General features: G+C 35.0%; 1 protein-coding gene across 2 annotated transcripts in view; it reads left to right on the top strand.

The window, feature by feature from the left end:
• Nucleotides 1-21,617, top strand: part of CDH10 (cadherin 10) — a 171,696-nt gene that overhangs the window by 110,664 nt on the left and 39,415 nt on the right. For both annotated transcript variants that reach the window (XM_032861911.1, XM_032861912.1), the window contains exons 3-5: nucleotides 6,337-6,631; nucleotides 8,126-8,245; nucleotides 8,690-8,857. In XM_032861911.1, the coding sequence (XP_032717802.1) occupies nucleotides 6,337-6,631; nucleotides 8,126-8,245; nucleotides 8,690-8,857 (583 nt within the window). The remainder of the gene's footprint in view (nucleotides 1-6,336; nucleotides 6,632-8,125; nucleotides 8,246-8,689; nucleotides 8,858-21,617) is intronic.

The following is a 21,617-nucleotide window of genomic DNA, read 5'->3' as shown; positions in this document are numbered from 1 at the left end:
TCCCTAGTTATTGACTCTAGACCCCGGTTGGGATTTTCTTCTTAGAGGACACTCTCTAGAGAACTCTCTCAAATGTGGAAAATAAACCACTTTTCTTTTTTTTTAACCAGACCCAACGCTAAGCAGACATCATTATCCATCCATCATTTAATCCTCTGTGCTTGCCTCTGGCCCCAGAATAAGATTGTTCAAAAAGTATTTGCCAATCTAAATCATATATTTGGGGTATTTTAAAATGATCATAATTTTTTTTTTTACAATCCATTTCATTGATAAGCTTTAATTTCTCCTCTCCATTTCTGTTTTTGAAGAGAAAATTGTTTCGTTGGGATTCATAAATATTGGCTTTATTTTTCTATATCATTAATATTAAAATAATGCCCGGTCTCAATCCGTAAGCTTCACATCCTCCAGTTCAAGATTTACCACTCCTCTTTCCTTTTTTTACCCATTCTCAACAAAATGAGTAACTATTTCTGACCAGACTGTGTTTACTTGCTTTAACATGCTTTCAGCTGCTTTCTGATGCTAGCCCATCTTTACTAATATTTTTTTTATTGGATACAAATTTGTAGTATTTGATTCAATGTCTTATTTTCCATTTGATATTATATTACAAGAGCAATTTGAGCAAATTGCTGATGATGATCCTGCCAGAACACCCCAGCATATTTGCCACATTCTGGATTTATTTAAATAAATATAGACTAAATCGGCTGTTTGAAAGAATAATGGTCATAAAATTATCACTGTGCATTAGAACATCTATTCAACAGTTTCTGATATTTTAAAGTTAATGTACACACACAAAAAATTCTTAAACTCAGGTGGTGAATGTTATAGACCTTGTGACTTGTTCATCAAAATGTATCCTTCAAAGAACTATTCTAGGGATGCCTGGGTGGCTCCGAAGGTTAAGCAGCTGCCTATCCCAGAGTCCGGAGACCAAGCCCCGCCCCCCGCCCCAGGCTCTCCGCTCAGAGGCAAGCCTGCTTCCCCGCTCCCTCTGCCGCTCCTCCAGCTTGTGCTCTCTCTTGCTCATTCTCTGTCTCTCAATAAATAAATAAAATCTTAAAAAAAAAAAAAAAGAACTAGTCTAGGGGCGCCTGGGTGGCTCAGTTGGTTAAATGTCTGCCTTTGGCTCAGGCCATGATCCCAGTGTCCTGGCAACAAGCTCAGCCTTAGGCTCCCTGCTCAGTATGGAGTCTGCTATTCCTCTCCCTCTGCCTGTCCCCCATCCCCGCCCCCCTGCCCTCTTGCTCTCTCTCTCAAATAAAAAAGTAAAATAAAAAAAAAAAAAAAGACCTAGTCTATTATGAATAAAATTATGAATGATTTTATAAACATAATTCAAATGTTCTCTTCTGCCTTTTTCCAGTTTTTGGAATGGAATTAAATATTAACAATTACCAACATCCAAAAAGATATCAATATTCTGAATAAGAAAGAATCTCATACAGCAATACAGATTCCTCTGAGCAAGTAGTAATTAGTTTTCTTGGCAGTTTTTTACTTTTTTAAAACTTGTTCTTCATTTTCTTGCAGCCACAGGTGAAAACACAAGGTAAAATCTTTTATCAGTTATTCTTTTGGTAATGTTATTTAAATTTCCTGTACTTTACAGATAGATTCTTTGATTTTTTTAGATAATATTTCTTAATGTGAGGAACTGAAAAATTTAAAAAAAGAACTAATATTGAGAGATAAAGATTCCACCAACCTAACAGCTGTCCTGAGGTATAATTTTAATTTAACTTCTGTGTCATAAAACAAACAAAAAAACAAAACTGATCATATCTCGGTTTTTTCATCTTAAAAAAAAAAAAAAAAGATGGCCTTAAACTAGATAAGCTATGAGACCTCGATTAGGTTACAAACTTTGTTTTGGACAAATATCTTAAGATGACACTTTACATGAAATGTAAATTTATCAGAAATTTGTCACACTCAAAATTAACAGGCTTTCATTAAGTAATTTGTGGTTCAAGCATTTCTTTAAAATCAATGGGTTATTTAGTTTTAATTATTAAGCAAGCTACTCACTACAAGCAAATGGGTAATATAATTAACCACATCTAAATAGAAAAGTTAAATAATAGGAAAATGACTTTTAAATGTGCAGCACAGGACCAAGTTGTTCTATTTTCATTAATTGTCATGTATCTTGCCATGTCCTTTATCTGCTTGTGAATTTACAAGGAACACAGCAGGTTGTGAATTTTTAATAGGCTTTCCTCAAGGAAAGAAAAGGTCAGTATTAACATAAAATTCTTCTTAAAGATTTGTGGCACAAATGTTTCACACTGGAGAACAGGTGTTACTGAGGAACTAAAGCCACAATATTCTGACAATTTTTTCTCTGTTTAAAGAAAACTTAATGTCTCACATAATAAAATAGCACAAGGTCAAATCAATACAAAAGTTATTTCAAAGTGGATGCTGTAAGATACTTGGCACATGATCCATAATCGTATTTCTCGGTAACATAAACAACTGGTTTTGTTCAATTAAGGATTAATAAATCCAAGTATTGGTACCTAACACCCAAATTTAAAAGAGAGAGAGAGAGAGAGAAGAGTAATGAGAAAGCTATTATTAGAAGGACTAACGAACCCTGGTCTGATCTTTACTTACTTAGTAAATGAGTCAGAAGTGAAATAAAATTTTATCACGCATATAAGGAATGAGGAGCAGAAATATTGTACCAGGGTAAGGGTGGGAAAAATATACAAAAGAAGAGATAATTAAAATAATAAAGAGCAAGTTAAAAAGAAGAGAGAACACTTAAGCTGGAGAATATAATTCAAGAATTTTGTCCAGTGGTCTTGTTCTGTAACCCTTAAGAAATCAGTATTATCCGCATACCTGCTGAGTTAGCTCTTGTCTTGGGACAGTTTCAATCAGAGTTTCAACTCCCCAGGTCTCGGGGGTCTAGAAATACATCTTTCTGCCTCATAGTAAATACCTGTTGCAGTTTCTTTACCTGTCTAGTTCCCAAACATGTTTATTTAAATAATATTTTAATAAACACAGGGCAGTGGTAAGTCCCCAAATGTGGTCCTTTGGGTCCCTTATTCTAGAATTAGTGCTCCGTGAGAAAGGAAGACATGTTTGTTTTGTTTTGTTTTAAATTTTACACAAGCTCTAATGGTTTAAGAAAAATGCATTATACATTTTTCTTTATTGCATTATACATTTTTCTAATGGCTTCCCCCCCTTTTTTTTTATTATGTTATGTTAGTCACTATACAGTTTTAGTTTTGATGTAGTGCTCCATGATTCTTTGCATATAACATCCAGATCTCATTTTCAAGACCAAAGCTTATAAACGTGTATGTCTCATTTGTTTCCCTTAATTATAAGGAAGTAGAAATCCTTTCATTTCTTAGTTGGCCTATAACACCTAGCGCTCATCATAACACGTGGCCCTCCTTAAGACTCATTTCTGGTTCCCCACAGCCCAGATTTTAACCCTCATCTCTCTGATTTCGTTCCCCCATGTGCAACTTTCTAATCTCACGGAAACTTCCACAATTACACGACGCAAGGTTCTCTTGCTGTGTATAAGTGAGGGTAAAAATCCTGCTGTGATTCATATTTCAAAACTAAACTTTATAATAGTTAGATCTCACCATTCTAGCGATTTTTTTATTTGCATGTCTAACTGTTTAGAATAGCAGAACTGGTCTTCATGATTCCCATCTTTCTCTGTATCCTTCCCCACTCCAAATCTACATTCTGTATTCATCTAGTGGTCTGTATGATTTGTAAAATGCAAAAATTTCCCAAGTTTAAACCTCTACATATTCTTTATCTGGTAGTTTAAGTGTTATGTACTGTAGGAAAGCCGCGCATTCTGCTGTGAACTAGCTTTAGAGATGTCCTGTGAATTTCTATTACACACAGCACTTAATTTTCCATAGCAGAGGAATGGAATTGTTGATTTACTTTTAGAACTACTTGATTCTTATGAGAATAAACACACATTTCTCAATTAAAATTGTTGAATGAATAAACAATAAAAGTCATAACTGTTTACTACAAACCACAGTTATCTGATCAAATGATTGATAATATCAATAATCTTTTCTTGAATTATTTTGATTCCCTGACAGAATAAGAAATATGCAGTGCTTATTATATTTGCCATTTGGAAAATTGCCACAGTTGCACATTCATGTAATTGGAAAGTTTCCTGGCAACTATGTGTATTTTCAATAACTAAAAAGCATCAATCTTATGACTTTTTTAAAGTGGTTCCCTGGACAACACAGTCATATGTTTCTTCTGAGCACTTTTAAGCTAAAAGCAGAGAGTTCTGGAGTTTCTCAACCTTATCTTGTTGTTTATGAATAGCTAAAAATGCAGTAAAAAGCTACTTGTTACGTGACTTCTCTTTTTCTTTAAAGAACATATCCAGTGGGTTTTTTTTTTTTGCCCCTCATTATATCTGTAATAGTGAGTTATTTGTCCAGAAATCAGAAAAATTGAGTTTGATCCAAATTGGATGGCTTCATGCTAAGTATTAAAAAACCATTAACTAAAGAGTAGACTGCTTTTATAGACCCAACAATAACCAATAATACAACATCTTAGTCATAGGTGTGTATTTCTAACATGTATTTATTTTAAACAGTTTCATGTTCATGTAAAAATGTTTCCATAGCCAAGTTCACTGACATAAGCTTCAAAAAAGAAAAAGAAATTTTAAATAAAGAAGTAAAATTCTGTATTAAATAGAAAGTAATCAGTTTAAATTTCTATATGCAATTAGATGAAAATGTCTGTTGATGAAAATAATCTAAAGCAAAACACCAAACCTTATTTAGATGAATATCTAATTCTGTATTTTTTTGTATAATTGAAGGATATTGTCTTCAATTTTTAATTTTTAATTATGCATCAGTGTGCCCATTCTGATTTGTGACTACATTTTACATGAATTATTTAAAAAAAGTTTTCATTGATGTCTAACTTATAATAAATGCCTTACAGAAGTTTAGAAAATCTACACATTGTTTTCATATTTCTTATCTGATAAAAACCCTCAAATTTTAAAGACATAATCTCTTATTGCAAATAATTAAACTATGATCCCAACATAGAAAATGTTTATTGGTTGGATGGTACAATTAAAGAAAAACTTACAATCTTTGTATTTTACAAAGCCGTGCTCTGTCACTCCAACCCCTAAGCCCCACTGTTCAGGGTAAGAATTCCATGGAGTGCAGGGGATATTCATATCTGGAATCTACACATCAGTTTCCAGATCATACTCAAGATACTTGGGACCCATTATTCCCTGCCCAGAAATCCTTGAGCTTACTTTTAGGTCCAAGGAGGCTCTCTTCTACATGTCAGTTGCCCAAAGGCCAGACATAACCACTGTTATATACATCCTTAATCCTGGGGGCAGGCCTAGTGAACATCTGTTAAAATACAACATAGATAGAATTTGCCCGTGAAAACATGGAATCCTGGGTAGCATTTGCACTGGGATGGGTGACACACTGGGCTGAGGTGTCCACATGAATGCTTGCAAAGCTCTTCGACATGATGAGTGAATTCTGGAAGATTAGTGTTGTGGGCATAGGCAAAGGGCAAGAAACCGACATGCTTTGTATTTCCTTTTTTCTGTACAAAACTTGCTTAAGGTTATTAAGAAGATAGACTTCACAAGGTAAATAGGAGCCTATATAGAGCACATTTTATTGTAGAATTTATTAACTTGATTTATAATTTTAAAATATAGACATCTGTTTGTACTCTTTCCCTGAGTCCCAGATATATCTGTGGGGCCATCAGTTTTGTGGTATGTGTGTGTCCGTGTGAACCAAAAATTAATACATAGTGTTTCTAACATAGGAGCTATGTCTCTTACATCTTTGCCTGTCTTACAGTTAAGACATCACCAATTCTCCAATGGAAATGCAATAACAAGTTTATAAGAATTTCCTCAAAATATAAAAGAATTTTTCACTCACCAAAAGAGATGAGAGAAGTAATGTTTACACAAGCATGTCAAGACTGATGACATACGTCTTTGTCAGGAGTTAATTGCCTATGAGAATGGTTACCAAGCAAAGCAAAGAAGGGAACTGTGTTTATTTTTATTACTTTTTCCCATTTAGAGTAAAAATCATACTGATATGTGAGATGCTAGTCTCATTGTTTAAGATATATGGATGAGTGTGTTCGTACTTATTCAACTCTCATTTCAGGAACTAAGATAACTGACCCCATTATTCAGTGATGGGACACTAGAGACTTTGAATTCTTTCAGCATTATGTACCTTTAGACATTATCATGGATGTGCTCTTTTTTATTTCCCCTAGCTTCATTCAGACCAAGATAAAGGAGATGGATCACTCAAATATATTTTATCTGGAGATGGAGCAGGTACTCTTTTTATTATTGATGAAAAAACAGGTGACATTCATGCCACAAGAAGAATTGATAGGGAAGAAAAGGCCTTTTATACTCTGCGTGCACAAGCTATTAACAGAAGAACTTTGAGACCAGTAGAACCAGAGTCTGAGTTTGTGATCAAAATCCATGATATCAATGACAATGAGCCTACGTTCCCAGAAGAAATTTATACAGCTAGTGTTCCAGAAATGTCCGTTGTGGGTAAGTTCATTTATAAAATTTATCATGGTATCCCAAAAGTATAAAAAATGATTATCAAGAAATTGTTAAAATACTATCAGTCAATTGACATTTTCTTTGATCCCCTCCAAAAGTACTTACTTAATTTCCTCATGTAGAAAATGAGTGAGAAAAAAAGATTAATAATTTCTTACATGCTATGGACTTCTAAGTCTTTACAAATAAGTAGATACTTCCCTCAAAAACCCAAGAAAATATCATTGAACTTCAGTAAAAAAACTATGGAAATATATCCTTGTCACACAGATTTGTATAGCAGCTGTATAAAAATCTGACTTCAAATACAAACATTCAGAACACTATAGTTGTAGTCTTTGCATCCACAGCCTAGTTATAATTTATCTAAAGAATTTGTTATCTAGATAATACAAAAGGTGGAATTGATTAGATTATCTGATTCTTTCATACTAAGTATCTTGAAACATCTTTTAATTATAATCGTTATATGTAAAACTCTGCTGCTATAAATCTGTTATTCAAATAACCCAATTGAAATTCCACAATCACATACTGATACAGAATTTAAAAAATTAGGTTGTAGAATCTGTAAAACAGAAGGCGTGAAAAACCTGTAAGTATAACGTTCGAGATAATGGAATTTTCTTTTTTATTGGAAATAAATGAAAGTTGTATTTGTAAGCAAAAAAAGTTCAGACTGCTTTTTTTTTATTAAATAGAGATTGACAAAAAGAGTAAATATCAGGAAACAATGATAACATTTTTTAGAGATGTATATTTAGACTTAGTAAATAGATATATTTCTCAAACGTGGGAGAGGTCATATAAACCGATGAAATAATTCTGATACTTTTCTTTTAACAGTTGTAGCAGCACATTTTCAACTCTGCATTTCTCAAAAGCATTGTTCTGGGATTATTATTTAATATTTACTTCACTAAATCCCAAGGACTTTGGCAATTGCTTTATTGTAAAGCCCTTTTATATTTCTTGAACTTTATTAAATAGCTTTTAATAGTTCATGGAACTTGGGATCATCTTGGATTGTTTCTAAATTTAGAATTTAATCTATTCATAAAATTGTATTCTAGAGCAGATGTTAATTATTTTTATAGTTAATTAGTGGAGAGGAGGAAAGAGGAGCACACCTACTCCCTTGTGATCAGATATGCCCTTTACACTAAACAAATCTATTATGTGAAAATGAATTTAAATATCAAACCTTAGCATTTGTAAAGTAACTGCATTTATTATAATCTGATATATTGTAGCATTATCTATGCGTGCATGAAAATATACCTGCTGGCTAACTCTGTAGCTGAATTCACAGTTTTCCTGTAATAACAGTATAAACATGATTTTCATGTCAATTATACATAAATATTTCTTTAAGAGGTCATTATTAAAGCCAAAATCATTCCAGTCTTCCATGAAAACCAGTGCTTTTGCTCCTCCTTCTGGTACTGTGCAGAACTAAGCTGAATTTGGATACTTCAGGTACTTCTGTGGTGCAAGTCACAGCTACAGATGCCGATGACCCTTCCTACGGAAACAGTGCCAGAGTCATTTACAGCATCCTTCAAGGGCAGCCATATTTCTCTGTGGAGCCTGAAACAGGTCAGGAGTCATGAATCAGTGTTTGTTAATTTAAATCTTTATGATCTTTATAAGTAGAAAAAAGGTGGGAAAATAAGAACAAAACATTAACTGTAATACTTCCAGAAGAGTGATGATGCCACAGTTAAAGATTTAAGAATTTGAAGTTGAATGACTGAGGTGATGGAAATATACCTGTTTTTATGTTTTTTAATCTATGGGTTTAGGTCACTATATAGCGCTTATGGCCCTCTTCAGGTGATAGAAAACACACACACACACACACCCCCAAAGGGTAAAATATTTACATTGAACCACTTTTGCAATTTCTAGACAATTAAAATTAATAGCAAAAAATATATACTTTGTCTTTCAAAAATCACTATATAGATAATTTGTGGTCTTAGTCAGCTACTAGCTGAGATTTTAATGATGATAACAAAAGTTTTTTATATTTTCTTCAAGGTATCATCAGGACTGCTTTACCAAACATGAACAGAGAAAATAGGGAGCAATATCAAGTGGTAATCCAGGCCAAAGATATGGGTGGCCAGATGGGAGGCTTATCGGGGACTACCACGGTGAACATCACGCTGACAGATGTAAATGACAACCCGCCTCGCTTCCCCCAGAGTAAGCTGCCTTTCATGGTCTTTCCACAGGGCAGAAGCTTTGAACTGAGAAGAGAAAGTAAAAAGAAATTGTCAATCATTTAATTTTAAAAGCATTGAAAATGGGCTACAAATGTGAAGGAAAAGTGTATCTACTGATGAATTCACTGTTACTAAAATATAAAAATTAAACATTGCCGACATATTTCATTTGGAAGCAGGGGATCTGTGATCACAAAACCCGCATCTATGACTGTAATCCAAGAACTATTTCTTCTAGTTAGTAAAAGGAAATAATGTGTTTGTTTGTTTTTTTTAAACAAAGCCATACTTCTACTATGAATGTGTTTATTTCTACTTAGAATTTAATAAGAAAGATTCTAACCTGAGGGTAAAATTTTTCAATAAAATGTCTAATTTGTCGTAATATGAGGACTCAGCCAGAAATGGCAATATAAGCCAGAACTTAACAAACTAATCAGACTTGTATTTAATATCAGTGGGTCAGACTTGAAGTTACTATTTCTGTGTTTGGAATGGTAATGATACTAAAACATTTTTTTTTAAATATTGAAACATTTTGTATTCCTGACATATTTAGTTCTAAAACACTGAATCTATTCAGTGTTACTGTTTTCTATTTAGATCTATTTTTGTTATAAAATGAACTCTTCAAATTCTCAAAGTAGATCAACAATAGTTAAGAACCATTAGCTTCTGACCATATAATACATGTATTTATTCTCCCTTTTTATACAAATTTGGTAGATATGCAACCTGAGAGGGTGATGTTGGATCTCAGACCCTTGGGAGTAGAGAATCTCTCACTCCCAAGAATCAGACAATTTCCTACTAACCTGAAAGATCCTACACTTCAGGGTAGAATTATATGTTGTTAGAAATGTAGCATAATATAAAGGCTGTAGTAGGTTATAAGTCCTTAAGTTTAAACATTTGCTGTGTATTAACTTCTAAATAGACCCTTCAATTTTAGTTTGGTTTTAGCTTACTTTTGTTATATCATACTAAAATATAGCTTTTTTGTGATATTTGTATTTTTATACTAAAGACTACAAAGCAGAAGAAATTAGGGTTATTTTGACTGTTTAAAAGTATTTTACCTCTCTTTTATGCTATTTTTATCTAACTTTGATTATTAATAATAGTGATAATTTCAATTGAATTGTTTAAAATCATGTGTGTAGATCAATTATAAAATTCATATGGAATGTTTTTGAGCACACTAATTTTTTGCTTATTATTTATGATGATCCTTTTGTTAGATATTAAGTTATATGTCCATTAGGTCTGCTATTATGGTGGTTGGCCCCAAAACACAGAGAAGAGTATTCATTTATGCTCTTTTCAAATAACTAGATTACAGCTCCAGATTACCTATAGCGTGGGCAGGGAAAAGAAAGCCAATAATAATCTTTAATAGTTCTTTTAGAATACATCTCAAGACCAGGATTAATCTCAAGACTAATAAATCTCATGCTTAGTTGCTTTAAAATTCAAATTTCACATTGTGCGTGAATGTGTGTGTCATATTTCTGACCACCTCTTAGCATGAACTTATTACGAGGAGAATGAACCATAACTAATTAATCTCATTATTCACAATAATAAAGGTATTTCTCAAAAAAGTACTTTGTCAATAGTAAATGACCATTAAGAGCAGTATTATATTTTAAATGCTCAGGAACAAAAATGCAGTTTATCTAAAAATGGCTCATCCAATTAAGCAAATTAGTAACTCTAATTAAAAGCAAAGATTAGATATTTGAAAAATAATAATGTCCAATGAAAATTATATATTATTTCATATACTACAATACATTTATTAATTCATTTCATAATTATTTCCTTTACTTTTGTGAACTCAGAATTTATGATTGATAGCTGATAGGAACATTACACAAGCCCTGACATAATTATAATAGTCGTAGCTCTGGTAATAATAATAGTAATATAATGATGATAATGAAAGGAAACAGCAACATAACTTATTTTCTGAATAACATTTTTTGGGAGACATTGTACCAAGTTATTTATTGACCTATTGTATTTAATCCCAATAACTAATTCAGCTCAGTGTTATGATCTCCATTTTAGAAATGAGGAAACCAAGGTTGTAGATGTTAAGGCCAAACTATAAGTAATGAAAGAGGTGGGTTGAAATCCATGTCCAACTCCAGATGTACAGTACAGTACATTTAGAGGGATTTTAGAGTACCTTGTATCTTGTCTCATTATTTTTTAATTATAGACAGAAACATAATTTGTGGATTTTTATTTTCTCAATTATCTTTTCTGCTATGAATATTTGCATCCATACCTTACTATTGGGAACACTCGGTCATCACAATTAGAATGTTACTTGATAGTCTAACATCCCAAGAACTAGTTTTTAATTTCTAATCATTTTATTAAAAAACCAATGTTTGGAGAGAGTTCCACAGTTTATGAAGACCATATGCAGGATAACATTGAGAACTCAGTACTAACCTGTATAGACTCCTTGTTATTATTATTATTATTATTATTATACCCAATGTATGGAAAAAGTGAAGGGGATTCAGAGTGGAAATGATAAGGACAACAAACCAGTGCTGCCTAATAGAAATACAATGTAAACCAAAAAAGTGCATGCCACGTATGTAATTATTATTTTTTTATCGACCATATAAAAAAGTTAAAAGAAGCAGAAGATATGTATTTTAACCATCTATTTTCTTTAGCAATATTGTCCTTTCTACATATCAATATGAAACTTATTCAGATATTTTGATAATCTTTTTTCCGTGTAATTCTTTGGAATACCCACTGACATCAAGTATTTTCTAGTTGGATCAAGTCTCAGTTCAGACTAACCCCATTTCCTGTCAATAGCTACATGAGGGGGAGTGGCTTGACCAGTGGCTGCCATGTAATAGGACCTTGACAGAGCAGACTGTGGGGTCATTCTGCATGAGTCCCAGTGCTGTCCTCTTCACTTAGTAGCTTTTTCCCATTGGTCAGTTCGATTGAACCCTCTGTTTTTCAATGCCATTCAGTAAACCTGGATAGCAGTGCACACTCCATGGAACAGTGTAAGACTAAATCACTTGATATCTATGAAGCACTTGGCTCAGTGGCTGGCACTAGCGTGTTTATGGGTTCGGTAGTGTTGATTTGTGCAAGTGCTGCTCTATTACTATTGTTAGTCAATATTATAAAAGTAGCCTCAGAACTTAAGTTTCCATGTAGATTGGCTGATCCAAACTCAGCATTTCCCAGAATGCTCATCTGTGGAAGATAAAAATCTCAGTCATTTGGAACAACAGCTAGAGGTAGAAACTCAGATGTCTTGCCTCGTTGTTGACCTTATATTATTGTCTGGATCTGTAGCAGTCATTCTCGGTCAGGGACAATTTTGCCACCCAGAGAACATTTAGCAATGTCTTGAGACATTTTTGCTTGTCTCAACTAGTGGCTACTCCTAGCATCTACTGGGTAGAAGATAGGAATGCTACTAAACATCCTTATAATTCACATGAGAAAGAATAACTTGGCCCAAAATGTCAATAGTGCTGTGACTGGGAAACTTTGATATGTTATATGAGGATCTGTTCAAGTGAAATCATGAATTCATTTACCTAAAAATATTTTTTAAAAACATGCTTGTACCAAACACTACTATAGAAATGAGATATATGAATTTTGTCAAAAAAAAAAAAAAAAGAAAGTCCTGGTTTTTGTCACTATGACCTTTCATTACAGTAGGGGAGGCAGATCAGACATAAGTAAAGACAATACGTACATAGAAGGTCTTGGCTCAGTCATGAATAAAAAGACAAACCTGTGTGTGCCAAGGGAAGAAAAAGGGAAGGTCTTGTTCAAGAGGTAATATTTTATCCAAACTTGGCAAGGTGGAATAGACCCAGCCATAGAAAGAGATGGGAAGGGGCGCCTGGGTCGCTCAGTGGGTTAAAGCCTCTGCCTTCAGCTCAGGTCATGATCCCAGAGTCCTGGGATCGAGCCTCACATGGGGCTCTCTGCTCAGCAGGGAGCCTGCTTCCTCCTCTCTCTGCCTGCCTCTCTGCCTACTTGTGATCTCTGTCTGTCAAATAAATAAATAAAAATCTTTAAAAAAAAAAAAAAAAAGAAAGAGATGGGGAAATCCACCAAGCAGAGGTAAAGGCATGTGAGAAACGCTAAGATTAGAAACTGAGGGATGTATGTCAAGAACTAAAGACGTTGTGGCTGAACCTGCAAACACCAGGAGGTTGGTGAGGGATTAGACCAAAGAGCTCTATACTCACAGGGACTTTGACAATAGTAAATTTTTATTGGTATTAACAAACTTAGGTCAGGACTGCCTGATGTAAGTTAACATCACGGTTTTGTGCTTTTGGGGGTGTATGGACAGGTGACATTAATATAACATGGGCACCCACCTTTAGTATGATTCCAAAAGAGAGACAATGCATTAGAAGCTTAGGGAGCACCTGAAAACTGAAGTCCCCAAAGCATTTTCTGCTGTTTTGCTCTAGATACTAACTTTGTATTTTTCAGTCTCAAAAAAGTACCTCTGTTGAGGTTGCTTCATAGTCCTGGGTTACTTCAAGTGACATAATTTATTTTTAAAACAGTAAGTAAAGAACAAAAATCTATTGCTTACCTTCCACTGGTAAGCACTGTGTTTGCACCTAAGCACATCAAGATTAATGTCGGGATTCCTGATTATGAGTGGCTTATTGTCTAACAGGAGAGAGAATATTTCAATAGAAAATCATGTGTGATAAACGAAGCTTGCAGACAATGCAATAGTTGGAACACAAGAGCAGCACTTATCCAAATAGAGGGGCGAGGGTCTGAGTGCATCATTTACAGTGGAAGCTTTTCTGGAGAGCTTTTTTACCTCTCTTTTATTGAAAGGTTTGTTTATTTTAGAGAGGGAGAGAGAGAGAGAGAGAGAGCACAGGCAGGGGGACGGGCGGAGGAAGGGAAGGAACCTCAAGCCGACTCCACATTGACTGTGGATCCCAATGTGAGGCTCGATCCCAGGACCCCAAGAGTATGACCTGAGCCTAAACCAAGAATCAGATGCTTAACGGGGTGAGCCACCCAGGAGCCCTTGGAGAACTTACCTTCCGATTTAATTATTTTCTTAAAACTCCTGAATGCCATAAAGAGAGGTAAAGAAGAATTCACAAAGTTGGAAATTAGCAAATTTCTGATTTATGAAAGGGCTTATTCTGTTCAGGGGAAAAAAAAAGATAAATGCTTCAAGGTGGTTTTGGAGATTTTTTGGTGATGAAATAGTAGATGGTTTTAATGTTTGCTTTTCTGTATTTTTTATTTTTATATATTTTGTAACTTAATGCTAAAAAGCCCACAGAAAAATAGAATGGGAAGGACAAAAGTGACAGTTGTCTCCAAGAAGTCCAAGTAAATGAGCACAGGATAGCCGCTATTGGAATTTACATAATGGGAGTAATCGTGGATAATCTTTTCCAATTGGTTTTAGTTGCAATCATTTGGAAGAAACTGGAGGATATTAAGTTGAGGAATAAAAGAAAAGCAGGAAAAAGGATTGAAGAAATAACGCCTATACTTTAAGAAGCTAAGATGAATAAGAAAATAATATGGAAAAAGAATATATTGTAGTAGTTAGAAAAAAATCTTGAATTAAGGGTGGCTTAGTAGGTAATTTCTGAACGCCTCCTTTCCGCCAGCCCCTGAGTGGGAATTAGGCTACAGTGGTGAACAAGAGACCTGAGCTCCTGGTTGAAGGTTTAGCCAATAAAGTGATAAGGACATGAATATAGTGTGAGGGCCGGTGGTGTGGTAAGTGCTGTGAGGAACATAAAGCAGTTAAGGGGCTAGAGAATGGCAGGTGTACTCTTTTAAGGGGTATTATGTTGGGGGGGGGGGCTTGTCCTGCATAATTTCAGAAACCAGGTGTCCTGCATAATTTCAGAAACTAGGTGTCCTGCATAATTTCAGAAACAAGGTGTCCTGCATAATTTCAGAAACTAAAAATGCATAAAATTAAGTAATTTGGCTTTTCTAGACCTTAGGTCTGTACAATACTGAGAGTGTCGCAGTTAAGAAATAAGGTCACATATGTAAAACATCTTCGGTAGTAAAGGCAATATATAATAGGTTCTTGATAAAAATGGATTTCCTCCCCTTCCCTTTTCCTTCTCCAGGAGTATATCTAATATTTCTGATCTTACTATTTTCCTGTCTCTGCTGCTGTGCTGCTGTTCTCTTGTGGCCAAAGATTAAATAGAAACACCTTAAGCCTGGAGAGACCTATAACCTCACTGGCCACAACAAAACGAATGTGCTTGCCTCACAAGAACAAATAAATACTTGCATGAATGCGGACTCCAGAACACCTTTTCCCACTTGTCAACCAGTCAAATGTTCAGTGGTCCTTGAGTGTTGCTGTGTCACCGTGCTAACACAGAGAATGTCACACTTCCTCACCTGCAATCTGAGCTCGTGGTATCCTGCTTGAATAGTTGAGTGCCTTTCGTCCCATCTCCTTTCTTCTTCCCCTAAAATTGGAAAAAATAGGCTTCATGGAACAGGTCTATGAAAAGATTTAAGTTGCTGAAACTTGATCACCATTGGGCTTGGCAAAAACAACTGGGATGAGATTTGTGTCCAATGGCTTTTTTGTTTTTTTAAAGATTTATTTATATATTAGAGAGAGAGAGAGAACGAGCAAGAAGAGGAGCAGAGGGAGAGGGAGACAGAATCTCTGTAGACTCCCCCGTGAGGGCAGAACCTGACCTGGTGCTGGGGATGAAGGATCTCATGACCCTGAGATCATGACCCCATCGTGCCTGCAGCTGCAACCAAGAGTTGGACACTTAACTGATTGAGCCACCCAGGTGCCCTGTTTTTGTTTGTTTGTTTGTTTGTTTGTTTTGTTTTGTTTTCTTTAAGCATCTCTTGGAAAATGTTATGATAACTGACTTTCATCCCACCAGAGTAAGTGATTAAGGAATATCTGATCTGCAGAGGCCAGGCTGATCCCACTAACTTTGCCTTAATAGAGCAGAGAATGCTGTCGGATAAGACTCTCAAATCCATTAAAAACAACAAAAGAGACATCAAGAAGGAAGATCCAGGCTTAGAGAAAAAGTATTTACAAAAGCACTTATGCAGATGGCCAGGGTCCTATCCTGCAAGTTGGTACCTAGGTCTTGGCTCTAGTTTTTTGATGGGCGATATTTTATTGGGATTCAAGAAGAAGGAAGGAAACTAAATATCTGATACCCTGGCAAGAAGCTCCAAACCACAAATGAGCCGGCTCAAGGGCATAGTTCAAGACCACAGCTCTTTACTCACATTTAGATGATTTCCCACACATCCTATCACAAACAAACGACAGAGAGAGTAGATTATTTTCTCATCATCTTAACTGTGGGTATGGGCTCCTGAGAAAACCAACTGTCATAGAAACATGCCCCTCTTCCACTCAGTATTGAGTCACAGACATGTTTGTACCAAACTTAGGTGGACAGGTGGGAGTGAGGGAGCAGTAGCTGTATATTTATATAATGTCAGCTAAGCTGAGACTTTATGGGGGGGGGGATTTATTAAAATGCAAGTAAACTGAGTGATAGTTTTATTTGTGTTTATTTATCATTGACTCTCTTAAGATAAGTTTTAGGACATTATGTATGTAGATAATCATCAAATATATGAGACTTTGACATAATATTTATTACATAATTTTTCAGAGCTATCCCAAGTGAATTCATTGCTGTCTATGGTATTTTTGCCATGAATTATTAAGAATAGTAACAAAAATCAGTCCTTCATAGGTTATTAGTTCTGAAAATTAACACAGATTTTCCCCTTTATAGGACAGTTTCTATGAATATAAATTACAGGTAATGGGACACTTTGGGTGTGCAAATAAACTTAATGAAACTCTAATTTTCTGACTATTTTAATACTATCTCTTTATATTCCCATCAAAGTGTATCTAAAGATTATATGTAACTATACCTAATTTAGAAGCAATAGTAAACAATTCCAGAATCACTCAGAGTCTACAAAAAGATTTCATATGTATATTTGCGTGTTTTATCTGAATGACCTAGATTAGTCACTAACCTTATTTCACATATTAAATTATATAAATATGGGTTACCTGGTTTGCCTAAATTTAAATAAAATAAAGCAGCATTGTAAAAATAATAGTAATAGAAACAGTATTACAGCATTTACTAAACACTATAAAATATAATACAAATATTAATTCACTAAAACTGCCCATTTTTGTAATTATAATAACAATATAATTGCCCATGCCATTTTATTAGTTTAAAAAAAAAAAAACAGAAACATGTCAACTTAAGTTACTTGTTCAAAGTTCTACAACTGGGAAATAAAAGTTAGATTGGGGATCAAGCTTCTTTGGTTCAAAAACTGCTACACCAAGAAAGAAGTTGGTACAGCAAAGATTCTCTTTATCCTCCCTGGAGCATTTTGCTTTTCATTAATTCCATGATTCACTACTTATATATAGATTATACAGACAACTTTAGATAGGGTATACTAAATTCTTAAAATGTCTATGCATTTTACACAAACAGGGAAATGAAACCTTTCTTGATTGGTGCATTTGCAATACTCAGGGACCACACATGACTGACTTTTTGCTGGGATCCTTCTACTCCTTGGACAGATAAATAAACAAGTTTGCATGAGACAAGGTCTTTCAAGGAAATGTCTATATGATATACATAGGGATTTAAGGCCCGTAGATTCAGTGAGCTGTGAGACTACCATAATCCCTGCCTCGTACAAGAGAGATTTGATTTAATAAGTGCTGATTTTCGCTTTGTAAATAGAGTCAACCTCTCCTCCACTGGGGATTCCAAGGTAATGTAGGCCTCGGGCTGATCTGTGTATTTTAAAATTATCAAGCACACTTCAACTAGAGCAAGAGTCAGGTATGTCCCAAGAAAGATGCTCTAGCATGAGAAAGAAGGAATGAAATTGAAAATGCTTCTTTTTCCCTTTTTTATTGTCTAGAAAAAATTGAATATCTTTATATTCAAAAGATACATAATTTATATTGTTCTGTAATTTATATTGGTTAGATATACCTGTGATTTTTACTGGGACCACCAAAATATTTGTAGGATTCTTCCCCATGGTCCTAATATCTATAGTTTATAAGATTACAAAGAAATTATATTATAAAAGCATTCCTTGATTTATAAAACACCAACTGAAGCTCTCTAGTGTGGGCAAGAACTATGCTAGGAAATATTAATAAATGAATAAAGAGGGATATGAGATACAGGATACATCCATAAATTGTTTGTATTTTGAAAGGTTGTATAGACACAAATTCTCTCTTTCCCTTCTCTCTCTCTCACACACACATACATACATATACCCCCTTGTTTGTTACGTTGTAGTTTCTCTCACACCCATTGTCTTCTTCACTTCTCTTCTTGCTTTCGTGGTAGACATAGATTATGTGTATATACATATGCATGAGTATACGTATATATACACAAGTATGTGTTCATATGTATATGTTATGTGCACACATATTATTGGGGAACGATGCAGTAAGATTCATGCTATAATTGCCGATTCAAGTCTAAATCATAAAATGATGAACTCTTTAGATGTAAGTGGATCAGGAAAGAGACAATTATTTAGGAGTTTTCTAGATGGGAAAACAAGGGGCATTGAGGGGAGGGCATTTTTGTTAGGAAGGACAAGAAGAAAAAAAGGTCGTATCAGGAAAATGAGTACAATTTGGTGTGTCTGGACCCCAGGGTTAGCAGCGGGGATGGGGAGATGAGAAGGCAGGGTTAGCATCATGAAAAGGGATGGATATAAAAATAAAATGCCGTATATATTAGCCGAAAGAATATTTTTTGAGAGAGCCCCAGGCACAGTTCTTTCTTTTGGCTAATTATTCTGGTAGCAATTAAGCTCACTGCTTGGATCACAGAAGCAAGCGTGGATGAGGGTCTGAACCAATGCTGAGAGAGGAGGGATTAGAGATCTATCTAAGTGGGCAAGCCACAGGACTTAGTAATTAGGTTGATAAAAGGTCTGAGGGAGAGAGGAGAGCAAAGGAAAAAGCTATTTTCTAGCTTTCTACCACAAGAACTTCTTTGAAGAGAGAGAGTGATTTCATTTTGATTTGAACATTTTGAATTACGATGCCTGTGGAAAGACAGTAGGTTTTAAATATCTAGGAGTAGTGAGATAATGCGGATCTGAGGTACAGGCGTGACATTCAAGTGAGAACAGACATGTTTCATCTCAGCTAAGCTCAGTGTTTAGAGTGACGGAACTGGGGAAATGCACAATATTCCAGATGAGATCGGGCGTGTCCAGGGTGGTATGGCTGCAGACAGTGCACAGTATTCTTGGTGTGCTGAGATATATAAATCCTTCAGAGAAATAATGTGCATGGAAAGTATACAAAAATTCACTTGAAACTCTCCTGTTATTCCGTGGAAAGTTGCCTTAGACTAAGCTACTTGGCATTTTGCAAAATGGGATTCAAAGTTCCTTTGGATCCTCCAGAGCGAAGCTGAAAAATATCCCTTAATAGGTATAGATATACTTAGATACACACTAGCTGTGCAAATATGTTTAGCTGTTACAGAGTTTTATTATGCCTTCTGGGAAACACATTGCAAACAGAGGGAGTATCTGATACAATGTAATCTGTTTATGAATGACTAATTTAAGGTTATCTTAACCTCCCCAAGTCCTATATACATTCTTGTTTCTATACATTGCAATTGTGTGCATCTATGGATGCCAGGTACCTTGGAGACAATTTCCAAGATATGTATCAAGATGGATTTCCTACACTTTCGGGATCAATGGCAGCTTCTCTGAAAGCTTTGTCCTGTGGCTTTCCTCAATGAACAGGAAACTAAGACATCACCCAGCATCTCGTTTTGCTCTAATTTAACTTCAATGCCCTAAGTGAAGTTGGTGATCACGTCTCCAGCGCTCACAAATTTAGGTTTCCGTCTTTCCTCTGGTGAGGATCTTCAGTTGCAAAGCCTCATTCCTTTGTCAGTCTCCAGTGTGACTTTCAGCTCTCCTCTCCTTTCTCCTAAATGCCCATTTAGCATTGCATAATTTCCTTAACTACTGTGCAGTTTCCTCCAAGGAGCTTTATCTTGTTTTTAATTTCTTCCTGTTAAGCTCATTAAAAAGCATCTTTTAAACATTATACAATGGAATGGTTTATAAACGTGCATAATTGTGTCATTTTTCTTAAAGCAAGTATTGTTTGAGATTATTATGCAGCATAGAGATATTACAATAAGATTACACACAAAGCAAATAAAAAAATTAAACTAATGTTAAATTATTTTGTTGATTCATATATATGGTGCTTTTTTTATCACAATGCTGGGAATGTAGAGAGTTCTTATGTAAATGTGAATAGAAACAAGGGCAGGAAACAGAGGAAAAGATAAATTATATCTCTTTGAACCTTACTGTTTTTTTATCAACAAAACAAAACAGCAGCTCTTTGTTGCCAAGCTCAAAACCCAACTTTGTCCTTTTCACCCTCCTAATGTTTCCTGGCACCTCTTCTGTGGTTTCTAAGGATGTCACCTTGTCACAGCTCTTACTTTGCCTGTCTTATGTCTTTCCTCCAAAGGTTCTCACATCGAGCCATCAATTATTTCTAATTCTAGTACACAAATCTTCAGTGTCTTTAATATTCAAATGCAAAGGTCCTATTGATCAAAATTTTGGTAAAATAAGTGACCTGAAATGTTTAGACTCGAATCCTAGAAAACCAGAAATACATTGAAATTGTTTGAAATCTTTAATAGTGAAAATTCAGGCGTTGTGTGAGGTTGTCAATAATGGTCTCAAAGTGCACTTACTGTGTATTTTTGCCCAGTCCTTGGGAAGTCTTTGCTGCAATACTACCTTTTAGGTTGTACTTCTAAATGTGACTTCCCCTATGTGTTACAGAAATGGCAGCTCCTCCTTGCATTCTGCCTTTGTGTTTAAGTCGATAACCAAACTAAGAGCATACTCACCAGGAAGAAGCATTTATCTGCTCTAAACATTAAAAGAGAAGCAAATGATTCAATCTGACACCTGGGAATGATTTTAAAACAACTATAAATTGGAATTGATAGGAAAGCGTACCACATAATTAAAGCTCCATCAACTGTAAGATAAAAAATAAGGAGCATGCAAATAGATGTCTTTAAGGAAAAATGAAACGTGAGATGGGTGACAGGAGCTACTTTGCTTTTGTAACTGTATGCATAACAATCTGTCTCCTTTCCGATGCCCCTTCCGCTGCTCCCCCTACCTGGTAAACACCCTTGCAGGCTCTTCCTAGTGAAAGTAAGTAATTTCAGTTTGTTTGACAAACTAGGATACTTGCGTTCAATACACCACTCTTGGACATGAATTAGGAAATGTGAATGAATAGCTCTTTCATACATTTAAAAAATAGAAATGTAGTCTATTAACTTTAAAATAGACCAGATCAATTTCCCTAAATAGGTTTATGAGCATTAACATAATTCCAGAGAAAGCATTATCAAATTATATATGTTGGGCACTGAATAAATAGTTCTTTTTTTAAATTTCTTTTTCTTTAGTGTTCCAAAATTCATCGTTTATGCACCACACCCAGTGCTCCATGCTATATGAGTCCTCCATAATACCCACCACCAGACTCACCCACACCCCTACCCCCCTCCCCTGCAAAACCCTCTGTTTGTTTCTCAGAGTCCACAGTC

Source organism: Lontra canadensis, unplaced genomic scaffold (genome assembly GCF_010015895.1).
Source record: "Lontra canadensis isolate GAN:19392208 unplaced genomic scaffold, GSC_riverotter_1.0 scaffold22, whole genome shotgun sequence".
NCBI classification, from domain to species: domain Eukaryota; kingdom Metazoa; phylum Chordata; class Mammalia; order Carnivora; family Mustelidae; genus Lontra; species Lontra canadensis.
This window is presented reverse-complemented; position numbering and strand designations above follow the sequence as displayed.